The sequence below is a fragment of the Punica granatum genome, chromosome 7 (genome assembly GCF_007655135.1).
Source record: "Punica granatum isolate Tunisia-2019 chromosome 7, ASM765513v2, whole genome shotgun sequence".
NCBI classification, from domain to species: Eukaryota; Viridiplantae; Streptophyta; class Magnoliopsida; order Myrtales; family Lythraceae; genus Punica; species Punica granatum.
Window position 1 is genome coordinate 16098056 of NC_045133.1, and position 18725 is coordinate 16116780.

The 18725-nt window shown below is 38.1% G+C and overlaps 1 protein-coding gene across 1 annotated transcript; it reads right to left on the reverse strand.

Moving 5' to 3' along the window:
- Positions 1-9959: 9959 nt before the first annotated feature.
- LOC116215487 (putative germin-like protein 2-1) lies at positions 9960-10754 on the reverse strand. The gene is made up of 2 exons (XM_031551212.1): positions 10637-10754; positions 9960-10495 (listed from the first exon to the last, which is right to left on the reverse strand). The coding sequence occupies exons 1-2, from the start codon at positions 10752-10754 to the stop codon at positions 9960-9962; spliced, it is 654 nt and encodes a 217-aa protein (XP_031407072.1).
- Positions 10755-18725: the final 7971 nt, after the last annotated feature.

Here is an 18725-nt window from a genome sequence, read left to right on the forward strand (position 1 = left end):
GTCCCCGAACGTAATGGGTATTTCCGGTTTTGATCCTCAATCAATCACAAACATATTTTGCCCAAAATAGCATTTCTATCGTGTTATTTTGGTAATTAACTAACGATTAGCTATTGTAACTTTACGGGAAAATATCCCACCGAGAAAAATTTAGTAGAAAATTTAAGGTTTAATAACAAAAAAAAAAAAGAACAAATTTAACATCAACTTTTTTTTACTTAGAAATATACAAATTATTGATTTAATAACAATTATAGCACGACATCAACTTTTCCATTAATTTGAACAGAAACTACCGACGTGTAGGTCTAGTGAGACACACCATATTTTCTCCAATAATAAAATTATTTCATAAAAATAAAAAAAGGTAAAAAAAAATGCAAAATCGAAGGGGATGGAAGACGGGCGATGGTCGGCGGTGGAGTTTGGGGATTCTCCCGACTTGAGTTGATGGGGGCCTCAAATCGACCACCATCCCTCCGATTAGGGTCGACTGCGGTTTCTGTGGTCACCAGTGACACCACTCGGTGTTTGAAAGGGGGTTATAAAAGCAGCGAGGCCCCCACCTCCGGCCATCGCCCCTCCTCCATTCGATTTTGCTTTTTGGTTTATTTTAAAATTTTTAATTTCTAGAATAATAATTTTATTACTAAAAATTATCGGGGTCCCATTCGATCTATCATCATGAGCCACGTGGCATTGGCAATACATGTCAGCAATTTCTGTTCAAATCAATGGAAAAGTTAACATCGTGTTAAAATTGTCACCAAATCGAGAGTTTGTGTATTTTAGGTCAAAGAAAAAAGTCCATATTAAAATTGATAAAATATGAAAAGTTTGTGAATTTTTTGCCCAAAAAAGCACGCAATATTAAAAAAATTTCTAATCTAGCACGTACTTTAAAATTAGCCTACAAAACCACAAAGTTTCAAATCTTTTTGTAATCTAGTATGCCGTTTGCTTCCGTCTGTTCTCCTCCGTGAGATACTTGCGTGGTTGTTAATTTAGTCCATCTAGCGATTATCTTCCACGTGTAACTACACGAGCCCATTGGCAGGCCCATTCTTTCCAATAACTCTTTCTCCTCCCTTTGTTCTTCCTCTTACCCCAGCCGCCAACACCAGCGCGTAAAGCGTGGCCTTCATCAAGCTTCGGACTGACTCCACTTCTGGACCAACGCCAGAGCATCTTCCTGGAGGGAGTTTGCGGAGGAGAGGCGTGACTGGAGAGCCCGGAGGCAATTGAGATCATGGACGAAGTCAAAGTTGAAAGCTAGAGCGGCGTACTCAATGAGGGCAGTGGAGACGGGTGGTAGGTAGCAGGGTGAAGGACCCGTAGACTGGCTGGAGAGTGAGAAGGAGGAATGGAGCCCAAGTGCAATGAAGGAACTACTGGTTGAGGGATGTAGAGGAGGGAGGGAGGGGGGATTCGAAGGTGAAGGAGAATAAGGTAGTAGGGGTGTTGCAGCTGTACAGCGAACAGTAGGATATGGAGGAGCCATCCTTCATTGGAGAGGGAGATGGAGAGTGTGTGTGTGTGTGTGTGTGTGTGTATGAAGGTCTGACAATGGTGGTGTTCCATTTGATATATGATATATATATATATATATATATATATAGAGAGAGAGAGAGAGAGAGAGAGACGGAGATAGGGAGTGGGAGGATATTGTCGAGGGAGTACGGAGTCGCTTGGTGCCGTTGTCAGCGGCAGCTCCTCTGCTAGTCATCCTCGCGAGCTTTAAGTCATTTTCCTCCTCGGGTGGTTAGTTCTACCCTACTTTAATGTTGGGTATCCCTCCAATTTGGAGGAAGTTGGGCTCAAATTGTATTGGGCTTTTATCGGGCCTTAATAAGCCCAAGAACCCATTTTGTTAGGGTTTATTCTTCAGCAAATCAGCTGAGGTATAAAAGCAGCAGCAGACTGCAGTAGCAGCAGAGTGTAGACAGCAGCGGCAGAGGAGCTGCAAACAGAAAAACAGCACAAAGAACAAAGGAAGAGCAGAGCCGAATTCTGCTCAACAGGGGCAGCGCGCAGCTGGAGATCAAACCTCGATCGGGACATCAAACGAACTCCGATTGGGACGAAATTTTGACAGCAGCTTCACAACACGTGGGGCTAACTTCTGAACGGTCAGAATTTCTATTCGAGCTCTGTAGGTGCTGTTTCAGCTGATTTTGTGAACCACCCGGTGTGGGTGACGAATTTAGTATTTGGGTGATCCAAGAGAGTGTTTCTCTTGAGTTTGGTGATCCAAGGGTTTACCCTTGATGAAAAACATTGTATAACCTTCATAGTGGATCGTTGATTCGGAGTTGGTCCCGTGGTTTTTCCCCACATTGGGGTTTTCCACGTAAAATTCTTGGTGTTGTTTTACTTTACTGCTTATTGGTTGATTTGATTAGTTCCTATCTCGATTACACTAGAAGGGGAGGAAGATTAATCGCTGCGTTATTGTTTGGTTGAGTACATCCCTAACCCCAACAAGTGGTATCAAAGCCTCGGGTTAGAGAAGTTTGAGTTTTTCGGTGTTTTCGAGATGGGGGAATCTACAGGATCAATGTTCAAGTTGAATGCAACCAACTACTCTATATGGAAGTCTCGGATGGAGGATCTTCTATTTTGCAGGGATTTGTACGATCCTATTGAAGGGGATTCCGCGAAACCCAAAGATAAGGATGACAAGGCTTGGGAACGCACAAATCGGAAGACTATTGGTTTGATTCGGCAGTGGATAGACAATAGTATTTATCATCATGTTGCTCAGGAGACAAATGCAAAAGCTTTGTAGGATAAATTGACAAATCTCTATGCGAGGAAGACACCGCAAAATAAAGCATTCCTCGTGAAGAAGCTGGTTCATCTTCGTTTTCAGGATGGAGGTGATATGGCTGCGCACATGAGTAATTTCCAGGATATTATTAACCAGTTGACGAACCTGGAGATAATATTACCCGATGAGTTGCAGGCTTGTCTACTTTTAGGGACTCTACCGGATAATTGGGACACACTTGTGGTTGCATTAAGCAATTCTGCGCCAAACGGGAAGCTATCGTTGGCTACGGTGACAGACAGTTTATTTAATGAGGAGACTAGAAGGAAAGGCACGGGAATTTCCATTCAGTCTGAAGCTTTGGTTACTGAACAACGGGGGAGAAGTCAAAGCAGAAATTTCTCTTCCAAGCATAGTAACTCACGTGGCAAATCGAGGGGCAGATCAAAGTCGAAGACGAGGAAAGTGGTCACTTGCTATCACTGTGGAAAAGAGGGACACTACAAAAGGGAGTGTAGAGCTCTGAAGAAAAATCAGAATGGCAACGGTGAGAGCAAGAAGGAAGAAGGCACTACAGCAGTGGCATGTGATGGAGAGACCTACATCATTTGTGATGAAGCTTATGTGAATTTCACATGTCAGGACTCTACCTGGGTTGCAGATACAGGTGCCTCGTTTCATGTCACTCCTCATCGGGATTTCTTCTCATCTTACACTACCGGAGACTATGGTTATGTGAGAATGGGGAATGGACAGTCATGCAAGATTGTCGGTACTGGTGATGTCTGTCTAGAGACCGAGCTTGGCTGCAAGTTGCTTCTGAAGAAGGTGAGGCATGTTCCAGAAATTCGCCTTAACCTAATCTCGACGGGTCAACTTGATGATGAAGGCTACAGTAATGAATTCAGCAATGGGAGATGGAAGCTCTCCAAGGGTTCGTTGATTGTGGCACGGGGTCAGAAGACCGACACTCTCTACAGGCTGCGTGCCAGACACAATTCCGGTCAAATTAATGTTGCTGAGGATTATCCTATCGAGCTATGGCATAGGAGACTTGGGCATATCAGCGAGAAAGGTATTCAAATTCTTGCTAGAAAGCAGTCTTTGCCCATTAAAGGTATGCACTTGAGCACCTGTGATCACTGTTTAGCTGGTAAGCAGAGGAGAGTTTCTTTTGTTAGAAGTCGTCCCTCTAGATGCAATCATATACTTGACCTTGTGCATACTGATGTTTGTTTCATGTCGGATAGATCTCTTGGTGGTGCTCTCTATTTTGTGACATTTATAGATGATCACACCAGGAAAGTTTGGGCTTACCCTATGAGAACTAAAGATCAGGTGACTGAGATTTTCAAGAACTTCCATGTAGCAGTGGAAAGAGAAACAGGCATGAAGCTGAAATGTGTCAGAGCTGATAATGGTGGTGAGTGTAGAGGTCCTTTCGAGAACTATTGCAGGACTCACGGTATCAAACTTGAGAAGACGGTACCGAAGACACCACAACAGAACGGGCTTGCAGAGAGGATGAACCGCACAATTGTTGAGAGAGTTCGTTGTATGCTTTCTCAGGCGAAACTGTCTAAGCCTTTCTGGGGCGAGGCAATGAGGTCAGCGGTTGATCTTATTAATCTTACACCGTCAGTTGCACTTGATGGAGATGTACCCCAGCAGGTGTGGACCGGCAAGAAAGTATCATACAAGCATCTCAGAGTATTCGGGTGCAGGGCATCTGTTCACATTCCTCGAGATGAAAGATCAAAACTTGATGCCAAGGCAAAACAGTGCATCTTCTTGGGTTATGCACATGAAGAGTTCGGGTACAGGCTTTGGGACCCTGATAGCAAGAAGATCATCAGGAGCAGGGATGTTGTCTTCTTTGAGGACCAGACAATCGAGGATTTGCAAAAGTTAGAGAAGGCCAAAGTAGGCAATCCTCACGAGATCTCTATTCCTGTACCGGTTGATGTAGAGCATCCAATGGAAGAGGTACCTGGTGAGTATGAAGAAACCACGACTGGGGGTGAGATTCCTCAGGTAGATGATGATGTGACTACGGATGATACAGGCTCGCAGTTACAGTTAGAGCCTGCAGATCTACCTAGACAATCTGATAGAATAAGACGATCATCTACAAGATATCCGCCTCATGAATATGTGCTACTGACTGACGGGGGAGAACCTGAGTGCTATGATGAAGCTGTGGCACATGAGTACAAGGAGCACTGGTTGAAGGCGATGAATGAGGAGATGAACTCCTTATCTGAAAATCACACGTATGACCTAGTGAAGCTACCGCAAGGTAAGAGAGCATTGAAGAACAAATGGGTCTACAGGTTGAAGACAGAGAACCCGCGACCTCGATACAAAGCTCGACTGGTAGTGAAAGGTTTCAACCAGAAGAAAGGAGTTGACTTCGAGGAGATCTTCTCGCCTGTTGTCAAGATGTCATCGATCCGAGTTGTTCTCGCACTGGCAGCTAGTCTAAATTTGGAGATCGAGCAGCTCGATGTAAAAACAGCTTTCCTACATGGTGACTTGGAGGAAGAAATATATATGGAGCAGCCTGAAGGATTCCGAGTTAAAGGTAAGGAGCATTTGGTGTGCAGGCTGAGGAAGAGCTTGTATGGGCTTAAGCAAGCACCTCGGCAGTGGTATAAAAAGTTTGACTCTTTCATGTTGAGCCATGGCTACACACGGACAACTTCAGATCATTGTGTGTTCGTGAAACAATTCTCGAATGGTGATTTTATCATTTTACTGTTATATGTGGATGATATGCTACTTGTTGGTCATGATATGAGCAAGATTATAGAGTTGAAGAAGGAGCTCAACAAGTCCTTTGCCATGAAGGATTTGGGACCGGCAAAGCAGATCCTTGGGATGCATATTTCTCGTGACAGATCAAGTGGAAAGCTGTGGCTTTCTCAAGAGAAGTACATCGAGAAGATTTTGGATCGGTTCAACATGGGTAATGCTAAACCAGTTTCATCACCACTTGCTTCTCATTTCAAACTTAGCTCGAAGCAATGTCCTACAAGTGAGAAGGAGAAAGAAGAGATGAAGAAAGTTCCTTACTCATCAGCTGTAGGAAATTTGATGTATGCCATGGTCTGTACAAGACCAGATATCGCTCATTCTGTTGGTGTGGTTAGTCGTTTTCTCTCCAATCCGGGGAAAGAGCATTGGAATGCAGTTAAGTGGATTCTGAGGTATCTCAGAGGAACATCCAAGGTGTGTTTACACTTTGGCACTGGTAAGCCGGAGTTAGTGGGCTATACGGATGCGGATATGGCAGGAGATATTGATTCCCGGAAATCCACTTCGGGATACTTGATGACTTTTGCAGGGGGAGCTATTTCATGGCAGTCAAGGCTTCAAAAGTGCATCGCTTTGTCTACAACGGAAGCCGAATACATTGCGGTGACCGAAGGTTGCAAGGAGATGTTGTGGTTGCAAAAGTTTTTGCAAGAGTTGAGCTTGAAGCAAGAAAGGTATGTTCTACACTGTGATAGTCAAAGCGCCATTCATCTTTGCAAGAATCCCACTTTCCATTCGAGGTCGAAGCATATCGATATCAAGTTTCATTGGATTAGAGATGTGTTGGAGTCTAAGCTGGTGAAGCTAGACAAAGTACACACTGATGAGAATGGAGCTGATATGATGACAAAACCTCTCGCTAGGGAGAAACTTCATGTTTGCCGAAGTATAGCCGGTATGCTTGAAGCCTCCAAATAGTCGGGAGGGGGAGTTTGTTGGGTATCCCTCCAATTTGGAGGAAGTTGGGCTCAAATTGTATTGGGCTTTTATCGGGCCTTAATAAGCCCAAGAACCCATTTTGTTAGGGTTTATTCTTCAGCAAATCAGCTGAGGTATAAAAGCAGCAGCAGACTGCAGTAGCAGCAGAGTGTAGACAGCAGCGGCAGAGGAGCTGCAAACAGAAAAACAGCACAAAGAACAAAGGAAGAGCAGAGCCGAATTCTGCTCAACAGGGGCAGCGCGCAGCTGGAGATCAAACCTCGATCGGGACATCAAACGAACTCCGATTGGGACGAAATTTTGACAGCAGCTTCACAACACGTGGGGCTAACTTCTGAACGGTCAGAATTTCTATTCGAGCTCTGTAGGTGCTGTTTCAGCTGATTTTGTGAACCACCCGGTGTGGGTGACGAATTTAGTATTTGGGTGATCCAAGAGAGTGTTTCTCTTGAGTTTGGTGATCCAAGGGTTTACCCTTGATGAAAAACATTGTATAACCTTCATAATGGATCGTTGATTCGGAGTTGGTCCCGTGGTTTTTCCCCACATTGGGGTTTTCCACGTAAAATTCTTGGTGTTGTTTTACTTTACTGCTTATTGGTTGATTTGATTAGTTCCTATCTCGATTACACTAGAAGGGGAGGAAGATTAATCGCTGCGTTATTGTTTGGTTGAGTACATCCCTAACCCCAACATTTAAGAGAGTCGCGGTCGATGCGAGGGACCTTGGAAGGGGGGCTTGTGTCTGGATCTCTTCCACCTCCATGCCACTTTCATGGCTCACAAGAACTCAACCTTGCAGAAACAACCAACAACAGTAAAAAGAGTAGAAGAGGATGAAAAAGGGATGGATCAGGCCTAGAACTGACATGAGCAATTGCAGCAAGAACAAAGAGCAAGAGTAGGGGAGTCGGTCCGGAGTGGAGTCGTTCCGGAGGTGGAGTCGGTTTGAAGCTCGATGAAGGCCGCGTTCTATGCTTTGGTGTTGGCTGCTTGGGGAAGAGGAAGAATTGGGAAAAGGGCAGAGTTGGGGAGGAGAAAGAGTTATTGGAGGGAATGGGCCCGCCAATGGGCTTGTTACAAGTGGAAGATGACGGCTAGTTGGACTAAATTAACAGCCACATAAGTATTTGACGGAGGAGAATGGAAGAAAGCTAACCGCATGCTAAATTAGGAAAATTTTTGAAACATTGTGCTTTTTTAGGCTAATTTTAAAGTAAGTGCTAGATTTAGGAATTTTTCAATGGTACATGTTTTTTTAGACAAAAAATCCAAAGTCTGTGCTAATTTAGGGCAAATTTTCTAATGGAACGTCAAATTATGTTCTATGGTGGAACTCTAATTTTTTCTAGTCCTTGTAATACTAATGACAACATTTTGGTTCATAGATATTTAATGGCGTCACAAATTCATCGAGCCACAAGTCGAGTACAATAAAATTGGGGGATCGGTGACGTGTATATAAATAAAAATCCGCTTACATATCGATGACGTGTCGCTAATGTATCCAGCTTTATATTAGACCTATTTTCTTTAAAAATCAATTTTTTATGGTTCGGTTCGGTGACGTGACGGAATATGGTTGGTACATCTGACTGAATATTCGAAAACAGTGGTATAGTATTGTAAGCAAAAATTATGAAATGAAAATATAAATGACTAGAAATACTATAGTAGATTTTATAAATAATGTACGGATGAGATCAAAAGTTGGTAAAATTTAATGGCTACAATTAGTATTCCATCATAGAGCACGAGTTGGAATGTCATTGGAGAATCTACCAAAATTTTATTATGCATTTAAAGCTCTAAGTTTGTTAGTTATTCTGTTTTTGCCATTTTCTTATACTTTTTTTTTTGTTTATATCGTGTAACTTTGCGTACTTTTCCCCTTAATTACCTTTTTTCTCATGTCATTTTCTCAAACCTTTTAAAGGGAAAATTTTATTTTAAAAGAAAATTTAAAATAACAAAATGAAACTCACGAACCTATTCTAGGCCTGAGGCATAGGTAACCTTGATCAAGGCGGTGTTCGTCATTAAGAAGAACAAAAACTTCAGAAGGAAAGAGGCGGCAGAGGGGCCAACGCCTAGAGGTGGTCGGTAGCCTAAGATCTGTCACCATCTCTCCTTGCAGTTAGAGCCAATACTGAACTATGCGACGTGATCGGTAGCATCAATATTGTCATGACCTTGCTGGAGCTAAGCTTGGAAACCATTCATCCTGTGATGGAATGGAATTTCGCAAGTGGAACATAATCTACATATATAGCTTGATCTGTTCTCTTGGCGTCCTTATTCAAGTTTTTCAGATAAACTTTTTAATGAAATATCTAAATCTAAGGTCAAATAGGCACGAGAGACCAAAGCAAAGATTATCAGAGCAAAAACCACTCGCTTGTCTCAAGAGGTGTCTTTAAAGGACAAAAATTAACGAACTTGGCCCAAAACAAACTACCTCTTGAGTCGATTTTCCATGTCATGGATCTTAAAACCCACACATCATTAGTTTTGTATATGAGATGATCCGTATGGGGTCTTGGCCGATGCCTAAAATACTCAAGGCAAGTCGGTAATTTAGTGGATGAGTCCCGAACCAACTAGGAATGTCTCGATGGACCGATTGATATATGTTTGTTTGTAAATATACGATTCAATGTGGCTGTACTTCAAGCTTAAATCATTTATTTGTTTGTATTTCAAATAATAATTTTACTCAACTCAACTCTATTTTTTCCCAAATTCAACAATATAATCTTTACTATTTTGTCGTTTTCTTCCATTTAATAAAATTTTTTCACTCATATTTTTTTCTAATCTTTTTTTATAATCAATTTTTAGTAATAAATTTTCATTACTTTTTATAATCAAATTTTTAATAATAAATTTCTCATATACTTTTTATCATCAATTTTTTAATAATAGATTTCCCATATCCTTTTATATCTATAAATACATGGGTATATATATTTATATATATAGTCTCACATATTAATATATTTATTAACATTTGCAATCAATGCACAGATTTAAGTTGAGTTAGATCACTTATTCAAATTGAAAACCAAACGCCTTACCTGACTTTCGAATGTTTGTCAATCTACGTTCATTTAAAAAAAAAACGTAACATTAAAGGTAATATATGTCTTGTAGTTCCGGAAGTTATCGATGGACCATGTAGTAGTGTTCTCCATCCCAACAAGTGCTCTCCCGACATTCGAACTTGTGTTATCCATTTTTTTTTTCATATTCTAGTTAACTACCCCACATTGCGATATAGTGTAGTTAACTAGATTTGCTTCTCGAAGAAATTAAATATGATTGAGGATTCAGTCAAAGAAATGGCAACAATTGTCTCAATAACCACTGGAATTTGGGCAAATTTTGACGGCCATTGAATTACTTTCAAGTGCACTGCTTGCACGTACACCTTCTAAAACTTGGCTTGCATCCGGGTGATGATAGTTTGATCGACCTGGAAAGACTTTACGAGGACGTCGTGGGGTATATCAGGCTTCGAGCCGAACACAGCATTGCCAACTTTGATTACCCCCGGATTCTCGCTGCTAAGAGCTGCAATGGCAACAGCATTTCCGTAACCAACATTCCTTTGGTAGTGGACGAGCCCGACTGGGAACACGAAAATATCACCCTTCTTCAGGACCTTGCGGACGAGCCAGTTCTCAGGGCCGGAAGTCACGAATCCGACCTCTAGGCTGCCCTCCAGAAGGGTCAAGACTTCGGTGGCACGTGGGTGCGTGTGGAGTGGGTTGACCCCCCATGGAGCGATGTCAAGACGAACCATTGAGATCCCTAGAGTGTTGAGCCCAGGCAACTGGACGACCGACACGGGGGTAACCTTGGACCCAGCAGGGTTTGAGGTGTTGCCTGCAATATGGAGTCCGATGAAGAAGAAGTCATCCGCGGTCACTGTCTTAGGATTCTTGCAAGCGAAACCATTTCCTGATGCTGCAACAAGAAACTGAAAAGTTTCAGTGATCACATGTCAAGCTAGCTGGCCTTGACATATCAAATGGCTGGCCTTTGACATATCAAAGTTCCATAGAAAGTACCATACTCGAGATAAACCGAGGAGAGCTATCCGGCTACCTGAATTCTTTGAGTCTGCTACACAGAAATCTTGAAGCGGGATTTCGGCGGGCTGGACGCTAGAGACAAAGGCCAAGCAAACGGCGACCAGACCAACCAAGAGGATTGAAGACGCCATCACGAACTTCGCGAAGAGATGATTATATTGTTTGAAAAAAAAAGAAAGATTGATGTGGGATGATAGAAAGCATTGGACAATGTTATCTTTATAGTAAGACAGGGAGAAGAACGAATCTCGTGCCGTTTTGTGTCTGTTAAGGAACTGTTTTCTTTATTGTGGATGGCTATTCAAAATAGCTAAATGCTATGAGATATTGTGCAACCGTATTTTCTGATTAGTTAGTGAAACAAATACAGCACGTGGGCTTCGTATATGTACAGGCTGTTTTGAAACAACCCTCTTTTTGGATAGTTTGACGGGGCCGAAGCCCATTTAGCATGAGAAAAAGAAACTACACACAATAACGGCGGGGTAAGAAAGCCCCAACAACATCGTTGAAAATCGGCACACTAGACGGTGGAAATTGAAAGAAGACATATCTCCGCTTTTTTCTTTACTTTTATGTATTGTTTTTAAATATATCGATTCTAGGCACTAAACGAACACAACCACTACAAATTCAAGGAAAATTACATAAAGATCTATGCATTGCGCAACGATTGTTCTGAAATTTGATAATTATTGAGAGAAACTTGTATCATAAAAAGGTGGTATAGTGTAATACTAATCGAATGTCATGTAAAATCAGAAAACTGGAAAAGGAATCTAAAAAAGTAGAAATCAGTTGAGTATTTTTTTTTTAGTTACAATATATAATACCTACAAAATATATGAACAGTTGACTTATAACAAATAATAGAAGGGAAACTAATATATCAAGTTTTTAATTCTAGCAAAATTATTAACTAAACAATTATAAAACATTCCTAGAGCAAAAAGTGGAGTAAATCGCATAGTCAATATGAAACCTTTTATGAAAGTAACACTTTCGTATATAAATTAAAAATCGTAACAATCAAGTATAAATTTTGTTTTTTTTAAGATGTAACAATATTATACAAACCGTCAAATTTAGGCTAACCATGTTAATAGATGCCGACATGCTCTTTTGTGGTTGCTGACATGTTTATGTGGCTCTTACGTGTTATTGACGTGTTGATTTTAAATTCAAGAAATCAAAATTAATATTAATAATAAAATAAAAAATAAATTTAAATAGGAAAATTTAAAGATTAAATAATTATAAAACTTAAAACTAAAAGTTAAATTAAAAAATAGTCGGGCCCATAACCTTACAGCGACCTCTATTGAGAGGAGTGATGACCCGTAATAACAACACCACCCCTCGATTCGAGGGATCTAATTTGAAATCTTGAGGCAGGGTGGCCAACAGGGGCGCCTCGACCCCTAATTTTCAGGGATCTCAATCAAGATCGAGATCCTGCAGTTGAGATTTCAAGTGAGATCCTTGGTGTAGGTGCACCACAGCTGGCCACCATCCCCTCAATGGAGGTCGCCAACGGGCATAAGGATCTCAAATGGAGATCTCAACCGAGATCCCTCGAATTGGGGGGTACCAACCCCTTCTCCGACTAATATATTCTCCCTCTCTTTCTTTTTTTTTTCTCTTTTTATTTTATTTAATTATTAAAGCTTTATATTTATTTTTTATTTCATTTTATTTTTTTATTTTTTTTAAATCAAATTTATTCTTCTTTTATGTTTTAATTTAATAAAAATGCCACATCAACCGCCATGAAGAAGTCACGTCAAGAAAGCTTGACATGTCAACAACCACAAAGGAGCCATGTTAACCGGTATTGACGACTTAAGCCCAAATTGATGGTTTATAACATTGTAATTTTTACAGGAAGTTTTACTCGATTGTTACGAATTTTAGTTTTTGTATTAAAGAATTACATCCATTAAATGTTTTATACTAATTGTGCGTTGTGCAATTTATTCCAAGACATTCGTGCCCCAGGTAAGTTAAGCTATGGAACCCTAAGCTCCATGGTGAATTTACCTTTTAATTTCATTTAAATAAATTCTACTATTTTTATTCGTATTATATATAAATACTAGTCTTTTTTCACCTGTGCGTTACACGGATAATTTTTCTACAGAGATTTGTTGAACCTTTTGTTGTAAATGTGATTATAATTATTTTTTTCCCGGTGGAGAATTTTTATATTTTTTTAAATTTAATTATAATTTCATTTTGAATAAAGTAGTTTCCATAAACTATGCAGGATCTAAAGTACATATAACTATATGGTACTTTTATGCACATAAATAATTAATTTGTTATATACAATATAAACTTTATTTCCTATAATAAATTTTCCAACATAAATTTAAAATGATAGGAGATTTGTATTGCAATTTTCTAATAATATATTGAACTTTGTACTTATAAGTTTTAGTTTATTTATAGATTGTACAGTTAATTTATTACTTAGAAATTTAATTTTTTACAATAAAATTTTCCATATTGAGGACAAAGATATCTATATAAATAAATTCAACTAAAGTTTATGCATATTCAAAGTACAAACAATTGTAGTTTTATGCACATAAAATAATTAATTTGTTATATATAATATAAATTTTATTTGCTAAAATAAATTTTCTAGCTTAAATTTAAAATAATAGAAGATTTGTAATAGTCTAACAATATATTGAACTTTGTGCTTGTAAGTTTTAATTCGTTTATAAATTGTACAGTTAACCTATCAATTAAAAATTAATTTTTTTTAAATAAAATATTTCAGAATGAGAGCAAAAATACCAACATAAATTAATTCAAGTAAAGTTTCTTTTCTAATTTTTATTTTTAAATTAAATTCGATCTAAATTAGACATAGAAGTAAATATTATTTAAATTGATATTTTAATAAACATTTATATTTTTAACCCTATTTATTGCATATATATTGATCTTTCTAGCCTTATATCAGTAAACATTACCTCCCTAACCCTATTTATTACATGGTATTAGAAAAAGAATATCCATGGGTTTATATGAGACTTGGGTACCACCACTTATCAGTTTGAGCTTTTAAGTGGATATGGGCCCGAGCCCGTATAAGCCCAATTGGAAATCTAATATGGTATCAGAGACTAGGTTACACATATGCGTGCATACGCGAGTGTGCGCACCCACACCACGCCAGGCCCAGTATGTTGAGTGCAACCAAGAGTGCGCCTCATGTTAGTGTCCCCCCTCACTCGAGCACCGAAGATGAGCCCGGCTCGAGGTCAATTGTTGAGGGCGGGTGTTTAAGGGCACGTGACAACTTGTAGGCAGAAATAGACCACACGTTGCACGCGAGGGCGGGTGTTGAGGAGTAAAATGGAATAAATCCCACATCGGAAAAGAAAAGGAAAATTCATGGGTTAATATATGGCTTGGGTACCACCACTTATCAGCTTGAGCTTTTAAGTGGATATGGGCCCGAGCCCGTATAAGCCTAATGGAAATTTAATATGGTATCAGAGCCCAGGTTATGCATAGCGCGCCCACGCGCGTGTGCGCACCCACATCGCGTCAAACCCAATATGTCCGAGTGCAGCCAAAGTGTGCGCCTCGTGTTAGTCCCCCCTTCCCGAGCACGGAAGAAGAGCCCGGTTCGAGGTCAATTGTTGAGGGCGGGTGTTTAAGGGCACGTGACAACGTGTAGGCAGAAATAGACCACACGTTGCACGTGAGGGCGGGTGTTGAGGAGTAAAAATGAGATAAATCCCACATCGGAAAAGAAAAAGAATATCCATGGGTTTATATGAGACTTGGGTACCACCACTTATCAGCTTGAGCTTTTAAGTGGATATGGGCCCGAGCCCGTATAAGCCCAATGGAAATTTAATAGTATTAAACTTTATATATATACTAGTCATGGAGCCCGAGCGTTGCATGAGAGAAATCGTTACATAATTTAATTTTTCTTAATTATTTAAAAATCATAATAATTTAAAAATGTATTTTTAAATATATGGCTAATGGTAACTTACATTGACGAATAATATATGAAAAACTATATTAAAGAAGTATAAAAGGACATCCTTCTAATGTGCAACATAATAACATTCCTTATTCTGAATTTGACGTGATATATATATATATATAATTAGGTAATTTGAAAATTTCACAAAATTTCATTTAGCAATCCAAACATTTTAAAGCTATTAATTGTACATAAGTAATAAAAAGAAAAACATTAATCCAAAAACTCACTTCATATCTAACAATAGACAATTTTTAAAAAAACTCGCCTTCAATTTAAATATATATGTATATCAAGAAAAAATTCAAAGGACAACATGTTGAGAAAAATGACATTTTTATGAAAAATAATTTTTTATGAGAACATAAGTAGACGTACAAAAAAGAAAAAAAGATGATATTAGTTTATTATGGTTTTCATACTAAATGAAACGATAAAAAGCAAAAAATCTAACGCACCATGTGCTTGTGGTAGGCGTGCTATTTGAGAGAGCTCATGTCTGGTGGTGCTTGTGGTAGACATACTTTTTTAAGAGCTAGCCTCTAATGATAGACGTACAGTTGGTGCTTCCCATTTATAAGTATTATACAGAATTTAGAAGAAAATATAATCTGATTTACTTTTTGAAAATTAAATATAATTCGTGTATCTATAAAATATATGATGTAATCTAAATATAATAATATCGATTCATTATATATCTATTATATTTAAGGATCACTCTACACCAAATCATAAAGATAAATATATTTTAGAAAATATCGATAAACATATTTTTAATTTGTAAAAATTTATTAAAAATTTATAAATTAAATATTCAAAAAATTCAAAAATCTAAGAAATCGTGCCTTTGGAGGCCATCTAGCCTAACCCACATTGATCATGTTTTCATATAATTACAAAAAAAAAAAATTTGTAAAACGTCTCAGTTTTGTCCTAAATTTTACTTTGTAACAAAAAAGATCACATGTTTTGATAATCGTCTCAGATTTGGCCTCTGTTACTATTCTGTTAAGATTTTTGTCTATTTGCCTACGTGGACTTTATGGTACCCACCAAATTTGCACATCAGTTGATCATCTTCTATTTTCTTTGCAAAAATAACCTAAGTTTTCATAAAAGTCTCAATTTTGCTATAGATCTTGATTTGTAATTTTAAAAAAATACATGTCAGCACTCCGTTTTGGTCCACCGGCTCTAGGAGAGAACATCAACAGCATTCTTGACTACAGCTCGGAAACTATAACAAACGAAGACCTAGTAAACCCCGGACTACTATTCACAGTCGGGTTAACCCGGTTGACCCGGCTGTGAATAGTAACCCGGGATTTACTGGGTCTTCTTCTATAATAGTTTCCAGGTTGTAATTAGAAATGCTATTGATGTTATCTCCTAGAGTTAGTTGACCAAAATTGAGTGCTGACATGTATTTTTTTTAAATTACAAATCAAAATCTCGAACAAAAACACTGAGACTTTTATGAAAACTTAGGTTATTTTTTTAAAGAAAAGAGAAGATGATCAAATGATGTGCAAATTTGGTGGGTCCCATAAAGTCCACGTAGGCAAATAGACAGAAATTTTAACGGAATAGTAACGGAGGCCAAATCTGAGACAATTATCAAAACATGTGGTTTTTTTGTTACAAAGTAAAATTTAGGACAAAATTGAGATATTTTACAAAATTTAAGACTTTGATCTCGGGACTTAGTTTATATGGGTTTCAACCATTTTCTTTCCCCTTATATTTCAACCAAATAGTTGGTTGAGATACCTAGCCACGTTACAACCAAATTAAAGTCCCTCTTATTTATGTTTGTATATAGTTTGAGTAGTGGAGATAGGATGGAAAAGCAAGTTTATGGTAGTGTGCATAGTCATGGAATGGATTTGAGTGTAAACACATGAGCCTAAGCACTTGAGAGTTGAGTGTAAACCCTTATCTAGTGAGGATCTGCTAGATTGGTTTGTTAGACTTCTCAATAAGATTTTCATGTTATGACATTTAAGATGATAGGAGATTTGTTTATGAATATTTTATGTTCTTGGGAAACTTAATTTATTTCTTTTCTTGTGGTGTGAATAGTTCTTAAGTGTCTTGAGAGAGATAGTTTATCTTTTGTTTTGCCAAGAACTAGCAAAATGTTAAGTTTGGGGGTGTGATAACTCAGTAAAAATCGAGTTAAAAGATCACATTTTGGGCAAGAATTGGTTGCTAGGCCTTAGAGTTTGTCTTATTTTAGTTTCGTTTTCGTATAGTTTTAGTTTGAGTTCAATTTTTATATGTTTATTCACTTTTGAATCGTTTTTAGTTGGTTTTTCGAGTTTCCCATGGACTTCTTGCTATTGATCTTGAGTATATTGTTTTAGGGACAACCTTGGAAGCATGGAGAAGTCCAATGATCGTGATGGAGATTTTCGAATTATCAAGGAAGTAGAGATTTAGTCTCAGCTGGATGGTGCCTAAGCATATTTTCAATCGTGTCTCATCACAAAAGATCTGATTCCACCAATTCAACTCTGTAAAACTGTGCCTAGGCATACTCCGAATGTGCTGCAGCACATTTTGCAGCCGAGTTTCTTAGCGAATTTTCTGCTTCTTTGTCTTATTTTGAGCGACTAAACATGCTGGATACTTTCTTGGAAGGGAAGATAGGACGAGAAGAGATTGAGAATCAACATTTGTAGAAGATATTTTGTTGCGATTTTCTTATTCAAATTGGAAAGTGAAACTCTTATTTTTAGGTAATTAGAATCGTAGACTTCTAGAGGATTTTTAGGATTTCTCTCTTTTTTATTTAGAATTTGGTTGAGCCTAAGAAGTGAGTCGACACTAGGGAAAAGAAGGAGAACGTGGAAGAGCAACGGGAGACAAAGGAGAAGACGGAGACGACCCAAGCCCAAGATTGGCCATGTTTTCTTTGATTCTTCTTTTACTCTTCTTTAGTTTAATTATGTCTTCTTTGATCTCTTGGTTGTTGAACTCCATTACTATGAGCTAATTTCCGTTTCGTAGGGTTTCAACGGAACCTAGAGTATGTTTTCAATTTGTGATTTTACTTGTTTGCTTATTGATTGGTTGACAGTGTTTATTCTATTCCATTTTTAATGCTATTTAATTGATTGGCCACCAATTAGATTGTTCTAGCAACTTAGATGATCTAAAGGAAATGGATTCTAAGTATAAGTGTGGGATATGATAACCTAAGATTAATTCGAGTTGGGAAACACGATTAATTTGTGAGAGGATTAGGAATAATCAATCGCCTTAGATAGCCAATTAGGGTTCAATCATAATGGATCCTCACTAGTCCATTGCCTAGGAATAGTGCTAGCCAATTCGATACATGAGGATACATTCTTATAGCTATCAGAAGACGTACAAGTATATACAAAATCCTAGGTCAATAGTAGAATCAATCAGTTAAAAGCAAGAAAAGTAATTGATCGGATTATAAATAGTTTTAGGGGAACTTGTATGCTCTAGGTATTGTATCACCATTGATTTATCGTTTTTATTAATTTTTACAATTACTTTAGTTAGGTTAGAACTCTCGAAAAGCAATTGTTTGAATAAAAGCCAATTGTTCTAATCCTAGTAATTAGCGGTAGCTTAAATCAGTTCTCGTGGGAACAATACTCTACTTACTCTTTATTACTTGTTTAATACGCTGAGTGAATCGATTATATTTATTGCGACATATATATATATATAAGGTATGTCAAAACCTATATATAGGTTTTGACATACCTTTGTTTGATTTAATATCACTATATGTGTTGATTATTTATTGTTTTTTATTTGACAAAAATTACCTGGCATGGTGCACGTATTAACAGATAGTCTTAGAGGCAGGGGGAAAAAAAATAGTATTAGAGGCATACCCGCACTTCCAGCGGAGTCATAATAATAAACATGACTGTTATTTGTTTATTTAGATCATATAGGAAATCGATAAATCAATATTCAATTATAAATTTAAAAAATAAGATAGGATGTTTAAAATTTTCTCCAATACTCGCGGACAGCGTGGTAGATACTTTTACGGACTATTTTTGGAACATAGCCCTTTTCTTCTTTACTT